General features: G+C 41.4%; 1 protein-coding gene across 1 annotated transcript; it reads right to left on the bottom strand.

Annotated features, from left to right (window-relative positions):
- Nucleotides 1–459: 459 nt before the first annotated feature.
- Nucleotides 460–12,830, bottom strand: TVP23A (trans-golgi network vesicle protein 23 homolog A; the record flags this gene model as incomplete). The annotated part of the gene is given in 7 exon segments (XM_082006590.1): nt 460–521; nt 939–1,068; nt 2,747–2,872; nt 5,839–5,928; nt 6,873–7,017; nt 12,351–12,469; nt 12,471–12,830. Coding segments are annotated over 7 exon segments (726 nt in total). The 5' UTR covers nt 12,525–12,830.
- Between the last annotated feature and the right edge of the window lie 847 nt (nt 12,831–13,677).

Genomic DNA, 13,677 nt, shown 5'->3' with positions numbered 1-13,677 from the left:
CCTAAGAGGCCCTTTGACTGCAATTCCTCTTCTTCTTGAGGGATCAAAGCTTTGAGAAATTGGTATTGTGTACAAGAGGGAAAGGCAGTTTGATTTTGTTTATTGTTGTTCCAAAATTATAAACAAACAAGCATTGTCTTTCGATTACATTCTAATTCTTAATCATTAAGATAATCCAACAGTTTCAGGTTAGTTGACAGTTTGTGGTTTTTTTCTTAAAGAAGTGTCCTCTGTATAAACTGTAAGCATTGTTTTTATGCCTATACAAACTGCTTTTTGATGAAACTTTTAAGTAGGTAACAAAGGCTCTAAACCTTTCAGGACCTAAATGACAAAAAAATCCTTACTATTTCATGCAGGTATAATTCTAGAAGAGCTTTACTTAAATACTTTTGTATGAAGAACAGCTTTCATAAATGAGAATTTTACTGCTCATCCTTTTAGTTCTTCCTTATTTGATTATCTAGTGCCTGTCTTCCCGTGTTCTTCAGTACGGTCTTCTGAAATTCTCCTTGTCTGTCCTGTAGAAGGAACACAGGCGGCGTGGGTGTCAGCATAACCCAGTATGTAGGAATCTTTCATAAAAAGCAGGGAAGAGCCTGGTGGAAGCCTGAGGGTTGAAGGTGGCTCTCCCAGCTGTGCCTAGGCAGAGGCATTCTAATGCCTCAGAAGGCATCCCTCTGAGGATTTAACTTGGAGGACATTCTTCACGGGGCTTGGTAGCCACCCAGTTGTGAAGCTTCAGCAGGCTTCCGAACACAGAGCCAAGGGACCTGGGGCACGGCCCCTCTGAGCAAGTTCTGCATGAGAGGCTTATTGGAGAACCAAGATGGCCCTTCCAGGCGTTAAGACTTGGGAAGAACCAAAGCCAACAGTGTGAGGCAGGTCAGTATGCGATACGTGATGGGCTGCAGCTGACAGGCCAGCTTGGTACTTACTCTTGGGAACATCTGCTGTGACAAAGAACCTTGGAGTTGCTCTGCTGACACCTTTTTGTCCCCCTAATTTGCAGTGGATGTAGCCATATAAATTAGCAGCCTGAAGGGAGATCCCCGCTATCACAAGAGCCTGTGGATGAACAAAAGTTCAGCTGGGACAAATACACTGCTATATCCAGACTGTATGTGTAGAATATATACATACATGTGTGTATATATGTATACATACTACTCAGATACACATGTGCTATGAGGGGCATATTCCTTCCAATAATAAATGACCTTCAGAGAAATCCAATCATGTCAAACTTAAGCACGGTAGTTCCTTCCTACAAAATGCCTCTCTCTTTATCAAAACACTGATGTAAATTTTTTCTGTTTCTTGAAAGACTTCATTACTTTCCTAAAAGCAGTTATTCAAAAAAAGACCAACTCAACCGATTCCATAATCGTTTCCCTTTTTTGAAGCCTGATTTGCATCTAAAAGTTTCACATCCAGATACATAGCAAACCTGAAGGCTTGTTTAGCTGACAAATGCCTTATATATAAATAACATCCTGTAACTTGCTAGTTTACAAAGAGTATTGACAGATCTGAATCAGTATCTAGCATTAACAGGCAGTGAAAATAATTAGATCCTTTTGTGGTACTACAGGCTTAGCAGCAGGCCCAACCCATCTGACTGACTAATGAAATAATTTACAAAAAAGTTTTTCTTAGCCTCAGAAACAGTTTCTTGGAAGCTATTGTATTTTCACTTGGGTAACTTGCCTTTAACAAGCACCTGAGCAACCCACATCCAGTGCTAGTTAGGGTTCCTTCTCCAGCCAGCTCTTAGTTTAGCAAACAATCTCTGGTTTTCAAAGATAAATGTGGAGCCGTGCAGAAAGGCTGCTGGTTTAATTTTAACTAGTGCTTCTGTAGCTATGCTGCTTGGGGCACTAGAAAGCAGTTAATGATTTGCAATTGATTCATATCCATAGCTGAATTTCCTGTTTTGTTTAATAAGATGTAATCTTGGCTGCTACTGGATATGTGGCTGCACATGTCCAAGATGCTTTTTATCTTTTCAAACTGAATTAGGAAATTGTACTTAGCACGCCTAGAAACTTGACTAAATTAATTCTATGGTAATTATCCAAGTACTCAACGTTTACAGGGGAAAACATGAAGATTTCATAGACAAAAGTATCTTAACATAATTCAATATATGAGGTAAATTTCCCCTTGTATTTAGAAAAATGTGTAATGTTTTTCTTTTTTTTTCTAGAGTAGATGGCTTATAAGTAGAGCAGTTATAAAATACATACTTATAGCTCATTTTATCAAGGTTTTAAGTGCTATGATACTGGTTCTTTCAAAAGGGAATGGTACCAGAGATCTAAATTTCTCACTTTTAAGAGCAAGTAACATTTAAGTCCCAAGGAGATGTGAAAGCCTGAAAACCTGCATCGCTAGTTTGGTTTTTGTCCTCTCCTCTTAGTTTCCTTTGACTGAAATAAGTTGGGGAAAAGGAAGTTGCTACAGTTAAAAAGGAGTATATAATTTTGCCAACCACTTCAAGTTCTCAAGTTAGATGAAGGATTTGACAGCTGATAACCTAGTGGAAGTGGTGCTAAAAATTACTAATCTGTTCCGGAGTGCAGGGCTTGACTGCAGAAAATTCCTCTGATTTGCTAAAGCTGTTAGTGGAATTTTTGTCCTGTTGGAAGATTTAGTTCAGGCTGTTGCAAAACTAACAGATCTGGGTTTTCCCTCTACTAACACTGTCTGTCAGCCATAGGTCTTTCAGTACCCCGAGACTTACCAGCCATTTCAGCTTCAAGGAGAACAAGGTGCTAAAGAAAAACACTGTCCAAATAACTGGACAGATAATGAGACCAAGCCAAAAGATTCGGGCTTCAGCTTCAGTTGAGGCAGCTATTGTAGGCACCTAGAAGGAAAGTTATCGAAACTACTAGCCACAAAGACAAAATCCACAATAAATAACAAATGAGCAGAGGAGGAAGAATGCACAAAATCACTTCTTTACCTAAATTTCACTTACTATATGCATAGAAGGAAGACTGAACAAAAGAAGTCTTTAGCTGCCCTACCGTACATGACAGTATTTTCTTTTCAAAATGTTCTAGTCTCTGTTCACATTTAAATGAGATAATTCCTTTTGTCAATGATAATTCCCACTAACACTACAGATTAGTATTATTTTAAAGTCAAAGTTCTGTTGCACTGACAATTGCTTTTAAATGTCAGAAATACTAACTTAACTTTAAAATTAGATTCAAACTTTACTGAGGCCTTAGAGAAGTGTGAAACAGAAGAGAGAGCTGCAAGCAGAACTTTAGTGTGAGTACTTTGTTGTCTGTAGTGTAGATTCATGACATGTGCCCTGTTCACAAAAGCATGGGGGAAAAAAACAGTCCAGTATCGGCAAAGCTATAGTGTCTAATGCGGAAATTGCAGTGAGCTGTTGCAAGTGCTAAGAAGCAAACTTTAAAGATCCCCCATAGGATTTATCAGTTGGTTCCAGTTCAGACAGTGGAATTCTCATAACAGCACCCATTTTCATACATTTTCCTAAAAACATGCAGTGTCTTAGCTTAATTTAAATCTGGCGTGAGGCTTAGTTTTCTATTATGTAAATGAATACTTCAGTTTTTCTTATGATATTCCATAAATTAAGAACTGTGGCTTCAAAAATGCCTCTCCTGTAGTTGTAGTGTTGGACACTATAGCAACTGCTAGTATCTCTCTGAAAGAGGCATCGTTATTCACAGTGCTCTACTTGTGTCTTCAGGGAGAGCAAAAAAACCCAAAGCAGGCTGCAGAAAGCCCTGGTTGCAGACTTCTTCAGGCCAGCACAACTCATGGGTCTCTCTCTACACTGAAAGGCTCGCTGTTAATTCCCAACATGTAAGCGAAACTAAAGAAAGAGAATTGTTCAGAAGGTTCTGATCTTTCCTAGGAGACCAGAATTCAAAATCTCACTCCAAACCACCACTAGTGCTAGCTTCTGAAATGGAAGCTTCACAAGTGGAAAAATACCCCTGTGGGCTCTCCCACTCTGAAAACTGAAAAAGCTTTTAGTTCCTTTTCAGTATTTTGAATTCTCCATAAAAATAAGTCTCATCCATCATAAGGCAGACAATGGCATCCAACTTGTAAATACGGTGAAGATACTCTATCTTGCCTAAGACAACCCTGCAAGATGCAATAATTACAAGGTGTCTTTCATTTTTTCAGGTACCCTCTAAACCAGTGATGTTGCAGAGGTCCAGAGAATAATGTTCTACACTTTCATAGTTACAGAAAAAGACAGATCTTCTGAGTCAACAAAATGGTTTAATCACCTGTATCCCAAATTACTGACAAATTACCCACTAACTATTCAGGAGAAACAAAGCCAATACACCTGAGAGCACTGCACCTAAAAGACCTAATTAACTTGATGAGCAAGATTACAAAAGGCTGCAGTCATCCCAAATAAAGGAGAGGGGAGTTATGATGTTTGGAATGTAAGTGTTACTTTCTACCAGCAAACCTCAGCAGAAGATAGGATTTCAAGGGTGAACCTCTGTTGTTGCATCAGCAGCACACCAGGCATCAGCTGCTTATTGTTGGTGAGTGACTTGGAATATTTCTAAGCAAATTTACCCATAAAGGAAGAGATCTTAAAAAGTTGCCAGATTACTGGCAAAGGAGGTAGGGAATGCCTGACTCTGGAAAGTAAGGGAATCGCATATATTCCAGGACCTTGCCATGACAAAAATACAATTCACTCTAATTATACATTCCTTCTTGTGGTACTGATTTTCACATTAATCAAGCTACCATTTGCCAGAATTTTTTGAAAGCTTTAGCCCATAAAGATAGTCAGCTTTGTACTCTGAGGCTAGAATTAACAAACTGTGATAAGTAAACTAGGCTTGCTCATTTTACAGTAATTCTGAAGTCAGGAGGTCATTTTATGGATGCCATTGCTTTTAAGTGCTAAGGAAGCTCTTACTTACTGTCTCAACAGAGCTAAGAAGCTCTGAAGATCGTCTAGTTTCTTTGCCTATATTCTCTCTTTAGCTTTCACTTGGACTACAGGAAGACGGTTGACGTCTGTTAGCCTCTTAATGGCGCACAGCTGCCCTCCGCCGGCTGCGCTCCTGCTGGGCCGCATCCTGACCGCAGGGGGCGCTGCAGGCCCGTGCAGCGGGAGTACTGCAGGCTTGGCGCAGTGCCCCCGCTGTGTGCACAGCTGGATTTGCTGCGAAGTAGCTTGGGTAGCGCTTGAAGTGGTGTAGCCTGAATGGGGCTAGGGAGGGAATGTCAGCAAGTGAAAGCAAAAACCTGCAGTCTTGACTCGGGCAGCGATGCCAAGTGCCACTGTTAGCTTTTTTGCTCAGGGCGTTTCAGCGAGCACTAGCAGTATCAGACTGCTCTGTGATCCGGATTCTGTTCCCCACCATATTCCATGAGCATGAACAAAACATTCTTTTTAAAGTACAGAATTGGAACTATTCAGCATTGCTTTCAACATAGATCTTTCCTGAAGAGGATTCTGCGTTGGGATTAACTATGGGAAGCTGTGTTTATTGCAAGGTGTTCTCACTAGAAGATAAGCTAGAACTAGCAGCAAGGTTTCATACCGATAGTACGGTGCTATAAGTGTCTATTCTGCTGATGCATGTGATCACAATGTTGCAAGACCAGTTTTTTCCAGCATGAATGAATCCTGCAAGCACATCTGGTGTGCTTGCAAGGGAATACTTACATTTTCTTCTATAGAAGCTGGATAAAAAGTAACTTACTAAGGTGCTCTATTTGTTACTTTATTTGACTTAGTATCTGCTTTACAAGCTTTCCTATGGATTCTGTTTGTCCTCTGCCTACTTCTATTAACATACTCACTCTTTTTGCTTCAAACACCCAGTGGCTTTTTCCATCTTCATCAATCTGGTTCCACCAACGCAAACCAACCAAGAGTCTTCCTGTCACGTTCTAGTGACAGAAACAATTATTTGCATTAATCAGTTACGTAATTGACTTGTCAGACTAGCATTAAAAAAAAAGACAAACATGTCTGAAAAATCATATATCTGAAAATATCAAATACAAAAGTTAGTTCTAAAAGCTGTTCCAGCTTAAGCACAACAGTCATTAAGGATGGATGAGTTACCACAAATTGAGAGGCCTGTTTCTCCCCTTCTAATATGATAATTAGCACAATAACATTGATGGATACGTTATAGGATGTATTTTTTTTTCTAAGTCAGTTAGTTGGAGAAGCCCCTGATAAACATATTTCTTCAGTAAGAGAGGAGAACTGCAAACAAAAACACACTGAAAAAAATGGAAGACTAAGTATAACCAAGTAAGCTACATGGAACCAAGCAAACAAATTAAGAAAATATTTCTGCACCCGGCTGAATACTAGAAGTTTTCAGTATACTGGAGATGCATCAATGCTTCACTTCTACAAAACAAAAGCTTTGTTCTGCATGCTGTGATTCTGGACTGTCCCGACTCCCCTGCCTGCGTGTGATTAGGGCACCAGTGCCATAGCTGGGCTCCGGGGAGTCTGGTGCAGCTCCTGCATGCTGGGGCTGGGCACAGTACTGCAGCTTTGGACATCCTTTGGCATCCATTCCTGAAAGCCAGTATTACCTTCTTTCTTTTTTTAAGGGGGGAAGCATACAAACAAACCTACCTATGGCAAGGCAATTTTCTCACATTTGGCTCCCATCAGCCATAGAGAACATGGTGATAAAAAGTAACAGTAACTAAGATATCTAAATGTTGTAATTAAATTGGGCTAGACATTTAATAAATCAACAGATCACTATGTTTTTGTCACTTTTGTCAGTATACATAGTTCCTTTTTTCTTTTATTTACTGGCACACAAAATACTTTCAAAGGTAATTACTGTTCAGGGTCATCTTACCTTAACTGACCAAAAGTCAAAGGATAGAAGGAGGAGAATAGTGACAAAACAGGCAACAAAGCTGTTGCTGAACCAGTCACAGAACAAGTAGGTAATAATAGCACTCACTCGGAAAAAGAGGTGGAAAAAGGTGGCCAGTGGGTGCCTAGGAAAAAAGAAACACCACAGAGCACTTAGGAAGTTATGAGACAAGAAGGAATGTTACAGTACTTGCTAACAATGTAGTACAACTATTTCTAGTCTATAATGGTGTTTTGGTTTGTAGCTGCTATTATTTCATATGTTGATGTATATCTTCATTACCAAAGCAATAGTATTTCCAATTGCCAACATTTAACCTAAGGTAAACAATGGAATGTGGTGTTCATGTCAAAGCTTTCTCAAAGACAGAACAAAATCTAGAGCCTTTCACCAGTTTCTTTGGTACTGCATGAAGGAATTTAGTGGCTGTGTTCAGCACTGTACCCTAAAATCCTTATTGTTTCATGAAATAAATCAGTATTGCAAGTCATAAAAGAATTGAGACAGATCTTACGCCTTTCAGAACTGTTTTGAAAACAAGAACAGGAACTCTGAAACTGAAAAAAATCAAAATTAAAAAATACAGCTGTTGGGTATAAGACAAAATGAACCTTCATATGTAATGTCTGAAAGCGAACACTTCCTTTTAGAGAGGGAGTATGATTTGGGAATCTAATAGTTCTTATGAATGAATGTTTGTTAATTTCACTAGATGTTTGTGCTTTGCTCGTCAAACAAAATTTTGTCTGTAACAAAATAAAAGGGAATTTCAGTGGAAGAAGTAACTATATGGCATGGGATATTGGCCTGTACAGTGAGACAGACACGGGGTTTGGAGAATGCTACAATGAGCACAGTACAATTTTCAGGGTAATATGCAAGTACGGAAACTTACTATGTACAATTGTGTTTATGTTAATTAGTTTAAAGTGACGCTGTTGCATTTACGTAACTTCTTCCCTTGAAGCCAAGTAAATAAAACTTGTTTTCTGAGTAAGATTTTTAAGTCAGCAATTGTCTCAGTAAGCTTCTCTACCTCTGTAAACAATTAACAACAGTATGGCTTAAGTCATAATTAACTATTCAAATTTGTTATTCTATTATTGTGTATTATAAAATTATAAATAATACACAATTATAATGTTTATTATACTTAAATTATAATTAGATTTAAATTATATATTAAATACAATTATGATGTTATATTTAAATTCTATTTATATCCTTATTGTAATACTATTATTCTATAGCTGTTTAACTGTTCTAGTAATTATCTATTCTATAATGGCAATATTGTGCTTGTAGTACTACACATGCATGACTGGAGAAGCAAGAATGATGCACAGCTGTAGTTCATATTTACTCCTGATCAAACGCATGATAACCTCAAACTTTCCAAAAAACCTCTTCCGTCTAAAAAACCTAGCATGTGATCTTTTAAGCGAAAGGAGCTTTATCTGACATAAGCAGATGGGGGGGTGGTGAGGAAGGAATATCATGAACTGTCAAAACCAGGTACTGTCTTGCTACTTCAAGGCTTGATCTTGTTCAAGAAGATGTAAGAGTTCATTACCTAAGTGGTATCTGGTGTCAATACAACCTGTTTGTAGATCACAACCGTAAGACGTATCAGGGTGGACTGAGCTTTTATAACCGTATCAGTGCTTCAAAAGTGAAAGTGACTTTGGAGAAGTAGTGTTTCATTTTGGAAGTCAGATGATTAATTACTGTTTGGATGCTGAATCTGTTCCAATATCAAACTTCGAAGGGTGTTTACTAAAAAAACTGTACATGAGCAAGAGGCTCATGTTTATTACAGTGCTAAACATTTCATTATTGAGACTACGGAATATCAGTCCTCTCACAAGGATATGGCTAGCCAAGCCAAAGACACAGACTTCCAGGTTCTTGTCCTAGGGAAGGAATATGGAGATATATCAAAACTTGCACCTCATTCTTTGGACAACTCCCTCAATCTCAGAAAATGTCCACCTATTTATGCTTTAAAAAAAAAAATCCTGAAACTAACAGAATCCAGTAAATAAACTGTTAACTTCCTCACTTAACAGAACAAATGTGTCTTCTTGATTCACAGGCACCAGATGAAAATTATAGCTCCTATCATATATTAACAGAATTTTTAATAAGGAGATAATCCGATAGCTAAAATTGTCTTTTAAAACCTGAAGCTAAACCATCTGCATCCTTTTTGAAACAAAAAGACTTTACAGCTTATTTTAAGTGAATGTATTTATATTGAATTCAGTTGTACTTAAACTTTTTTAAAAGCTAATTTCCAGAACTATGATGGCACTAAGATCATCACAAATCACAACTCATTGTATAAACTAACCTGATTTCTCGTAGTAATGGAAGACAGTATAGGCTTTAAAACATGATGACTTCTTTTTTTTTGGTTTTTTTTGGTTTTTTTGTTTTAAATTCAAATCCAACAAAGGATAAAGGTAACTAAAACGCTGCACTAGCTCTGTTTGGCATACTTTTGCTCCTGAAAGCATAGCAACCCACTTGCTTGGACTTTTAGTTATCCCGTTGCATCTAAACATCCATATAGTGTAGAACTGAAGCCTTGAGGCTAAATGATTACCACTGATCTTGTTAAAATAACCTCCATTCAGTTTGCAAGCATGGTGCCTTGTCCTGGTTTTGCTGGGATAGAATCATAAAATCAGTTTTCTGCTCACAAAAGCTGCATTTCTAAGACGACCGCAGCATGCGTTACTGTGAGAGCAAAGTTGATAAGACACTTCGTTTTAGTTCATGGCCAGCCATGGTATATGGGTTTCCAGAGTGATCAAGCCCTCTAGTAGTCTTGAGATAGCCAGGCGCTAAAGCTAGGAGGAGCAGAGGCCAAGGCAGCTGACTAGCAGCAGTATTCCATACCATAGACGTCAGCTCACCATAAACTGGGGAGTCTGCTGGGAACGGCGTGCTCTCTCTCAATGGCTGCCATCCCTGGAGGGTCTCACCTGTTGCTCTGCTCCTGAGGCTGGCTCTCCCTGCGCTGGAGCTGTGCTGTGCACAATGTTCACCAACCAGCGTTCACTGCTGGGATTGCGCAGCTCACAGCCACTTTATGGGCTGAGTATAACTCTGTGTACTTTATATTGCTTTAGTATTAATATTAGTTTTATTGTTTTACTAAATCTTTCTATTTCAATCTATTTCAACCCATGAGTTTCCTTCCTTTCCCTGATCTCCCTTTCTTGGCTAAGAAAGGGGTTTTTGGGTGATACAGCATTTAGCCCAGAGGTGGGCTAAACTAAGATATGCCTATCAGGATCAGACTGAGCTGTTATGAGCTCAATTGCATTCCATATTAAGGAGTCAAATGAGGCCAGCCCTAAGGTATACCACTGAACCACGGGAGAATCATTCCCAGTACCTGCTCAGAAGTGCCACGGCAGCACTCTTACATGCTGCTTTTTATACCTGTCTGGTACTTCAAATGTATCTGGGCAAATTTTGAACAAACAGGTTCTCTGGCTTGATCATCTTGTGTTACATGGCTGATTTGAAAAAGAAGTGATCATATGCTCCTAACTGTTCAGATCAAATGTTCTGATACTGCAATGAACTGCAAAGATGGTGTAAGTTACGTTTTTCCTAGCCTTCTTATGAAAGTAGCCACTAACTAAATCACTAACCATATACCTTTTGCTTTTAAGGAGCGCTTGCATATACCTTGGAGAAGTACAAAAGCACAACTTCTCATAGCTTATGCAAATTCTAACCAAGTTCAAGATATATGAAATTGGGATAAAGCTAAAGACAAATGATTGGAAAATGTTGTTATGCCCTCTAATAAGACAAAAAAATTTTGCAGCCTATTCTAGGCTTGTTTGCACAAGATTCTTCAGAAATATAAAACCAAACTTCTGTGTGAACAATGTAATGAGTTTCATTTCTGTATTCTATAGCTGAAGATTTTTCAGTATGAGATTATCTTTTAGTATTGTCACTGTGAGGGCAAGAAAGAAGAGCAGTCTCTAATGAAGTAAGTATCTACATAAAGTGGATCAATTAATAGTATGGTTTACTGATACTTTGCCTGTCTATATTATTGGGTAGCATGAACCAGTAGGAACAGATCTCTAAAGTAACTGGTGCTGTGGACCTCCTACAAAGATTTCAGGGTGGTTTCACTTCATACTAACTCCAGTCTGGTCCCACAGACTGAATCTGTGGCTCATGTGCTCAAGACACACTCCTAAGCTGTATTGCCCAGTTTAGTTTAATCCTTCAGGCTATGTTCTCCACGACTGCACCAAAATATAAACCTTCATTTAAAATGTGTGCTGCTGCTAAAGCAAAGGAAAAAAGCAACTCTGGCAACGTTAATCTTATGTCACGCCTGACACATCATGTAGTTGCAAAGTCCGATGCACTGGAAGCACAGAAATGCTTCACCAGACACTAGTAAAACAGAGTAATTGCACTGTAAAGCTACATGATTGCTTGTTTGCATATCTCTGATAACATCATGTTAGGCTTAAAATCTCTTATTTTTGTTTGTTTACGCCTACAAGAAACATTAAACTTGTAACGGACCAGACTAAACTGGGGCAAGGTGGAAGGGAAGAAAGCAATATAAATCAAAGCTGATTATATACATTATTGACAAGTGCATACATATGGATAATCCCTCTTGACATAATACTTTTCCCTTGACAGTCTTTGACTGGACAGTCTTCAAAAGCCACGGCTGGAACAACAGCTCTGTTGCCTGGGAGCTTGGTGTGGACAGAGCTGCAGAGTGACACCTCTGGCAACGTAAGGTAGATTGCTTAACCTGACAGATGAGATGGATCAACGGGTTGGGTTTTCTAAGGTAACAGCTACAAGGATAAGGTATACTACATTCACATAACATCACATCCCATGGCAGGAAACATGACAGTTTTATTGCAATCAACTTGCTGTTTCTCTCCAGCCAGGTGTGCCATGCCATGCCAGAGTACTCTGCTGAACAGTTTGTTTTGCTGAAGATGCGAGCTCTCACCACTTCTCCAGCTCTAACAAAAATACTGTTTGGTTGGGGGGGCTTTTCGTGATATATTGGCTTTGGGTATGTGAAATTTCTGTTTCCAAAGGCTGGATGACACTGAGCCTGCCGAGTGGCCGGGCTGGCAGCAGTGGTGCGGCTGGCGGGGCCGCGGGCCTCACCTGCTCCAGCCCAGGCAGCTGGAGCTGGCTGCCCAGCACTCAGCATCTCCGGGGCGGAGGCTCTCAGCTGCCCCGGGCAGCCTGGTCCAACGCTTGACCACCCTCCCTGTAAAAACAGGGAATTAAGTGTTTAAATGGAGTTTCTCGTATTTCAGTGTGTCAGTCCAGCGGGAGAAGCAAGGGCCGCCCAGGCCCGGTTACCTCAGGCGGCCGCCGGAGGCTGAGGCCTCTGCGCCGGGCCCGGGCCTGCTCCGCTCCCCGCGCCGTTACCTGATCTTTGCTTTCCGCAGCGCCAGCTCCTCCTCGCTCCCGAAGTCGAGGGACACATCCTCGGTGTCGTCCACCAGCGCCTGCGGCGGGGAGCCCGTCAGCGGGGAGGGACAAGGGGAGCCGCGCCGCCGCCCCCAGCCCCGCACCGCCCGCCGGCGCCTCTACCTGCTTCATCCTCCGCCTCAGCCGCCCCGCCCGGCCCTGCGGCCCGCTTGCCAGACGCGGCGGTTGCCAGGGCCCGGGAGGTGTTTCAGGGAAAAGGGTCCGGGCTGCCGCCTGCCCGGGGTGCGCCCGCGGCCGTGCCGGCCCGGCCCGGCCCGGCCCTGCCCTGCCGGGGGGCACCCTCGCGGGGGGACCGAAGAGCGGGACTCCCCTCAGCCAGGGGCCGCGGCTGGCTGGGCCTCGCCCGGGACGTGCTCGGGGCTTGGCAGGGCCTTGGACGACCCCAGTTAAACTGGTGCTAGTGCTGGGCCTGGCGGGGAGAGCTGCCTTCTCTTTTGCGTCTGTGTCGCTGAGGTGCCTTTAGCTGCCATCCTCTTCCCCATCACATTTAGGCTCTCAGCGATTGCCGTTGCAAGGCCTGGGTGGCCATGTCTGTGGGCTGTGCCAGAGGCCTCGGTGGAGCCAGAGCCCAGTTCTGCCCTTTGTTCGGCGCTTGAAGGTGTCTGCTCCACTGGTGATGGCTGCTTGCTCACCAACCTGGACAGGGCTTCTTAGGTCTTGCACTGAAGATAAACCCCTGAAGGAGAGAGTAGTGGAAAGGTGAACGTACATGTATGAATATGATACGCACCTGGACGTCTCGTTTGAGGACTCAGCTGATACCAACAGTTTTGTTGCTGTGTCGGTGCTGGGCCAAAGCCCATATGCTGTCACATGCCTCACAGTGGGCCCTGTGCCCCAACTGCGACACGGCTTGGGGGGGTAGTCCCGGATGACTGTAATACTGAGGAGGTACTACTAGTGCAATGTACATAACTCAGCCCTTTAGTTAAAGATTTCTCCTGCTTTCACTTAAATTGCAGATGGATTATGCAGCAGAGTTAAGGAAGGAGAGTGAAATGAGAAAACTGAGCTTCAGCATATAGGTAAGGGAAACAAGAGATCCAAGGGCATTCACAATAATGGGGGGAAATGAAGTGGAGGATCAAGGAAGATCTGATAAACCAGTCATTTTGTAGATCTTACTAGCATTAAATAAGCCTGCAAAATAATCACTTCTTAGTCTTTTCTAAAACCTCTAACTAAACCAGAATGTATGTGTTTTAAGTGTAGAAGTTACCAAGGTGAACATTTCAAGAATATTAATTGGAAGGTAGCTTTGTGC

This window comes from Phaethon aethereus (assembly GCF_964289735.1).
Source record: "Phaethon aethereus genome assembly, chromosome: 15".
Classification (NCBI taxonomy): Eukaryota; Metazoa; Chordata; class Aves; order Phaethontiformes; family Phaethontidae; genus Phaethon; species Phaethon aethereus.
This window is presented reverse-complemented; position numbering and strand designations above follow the sequence as displayed.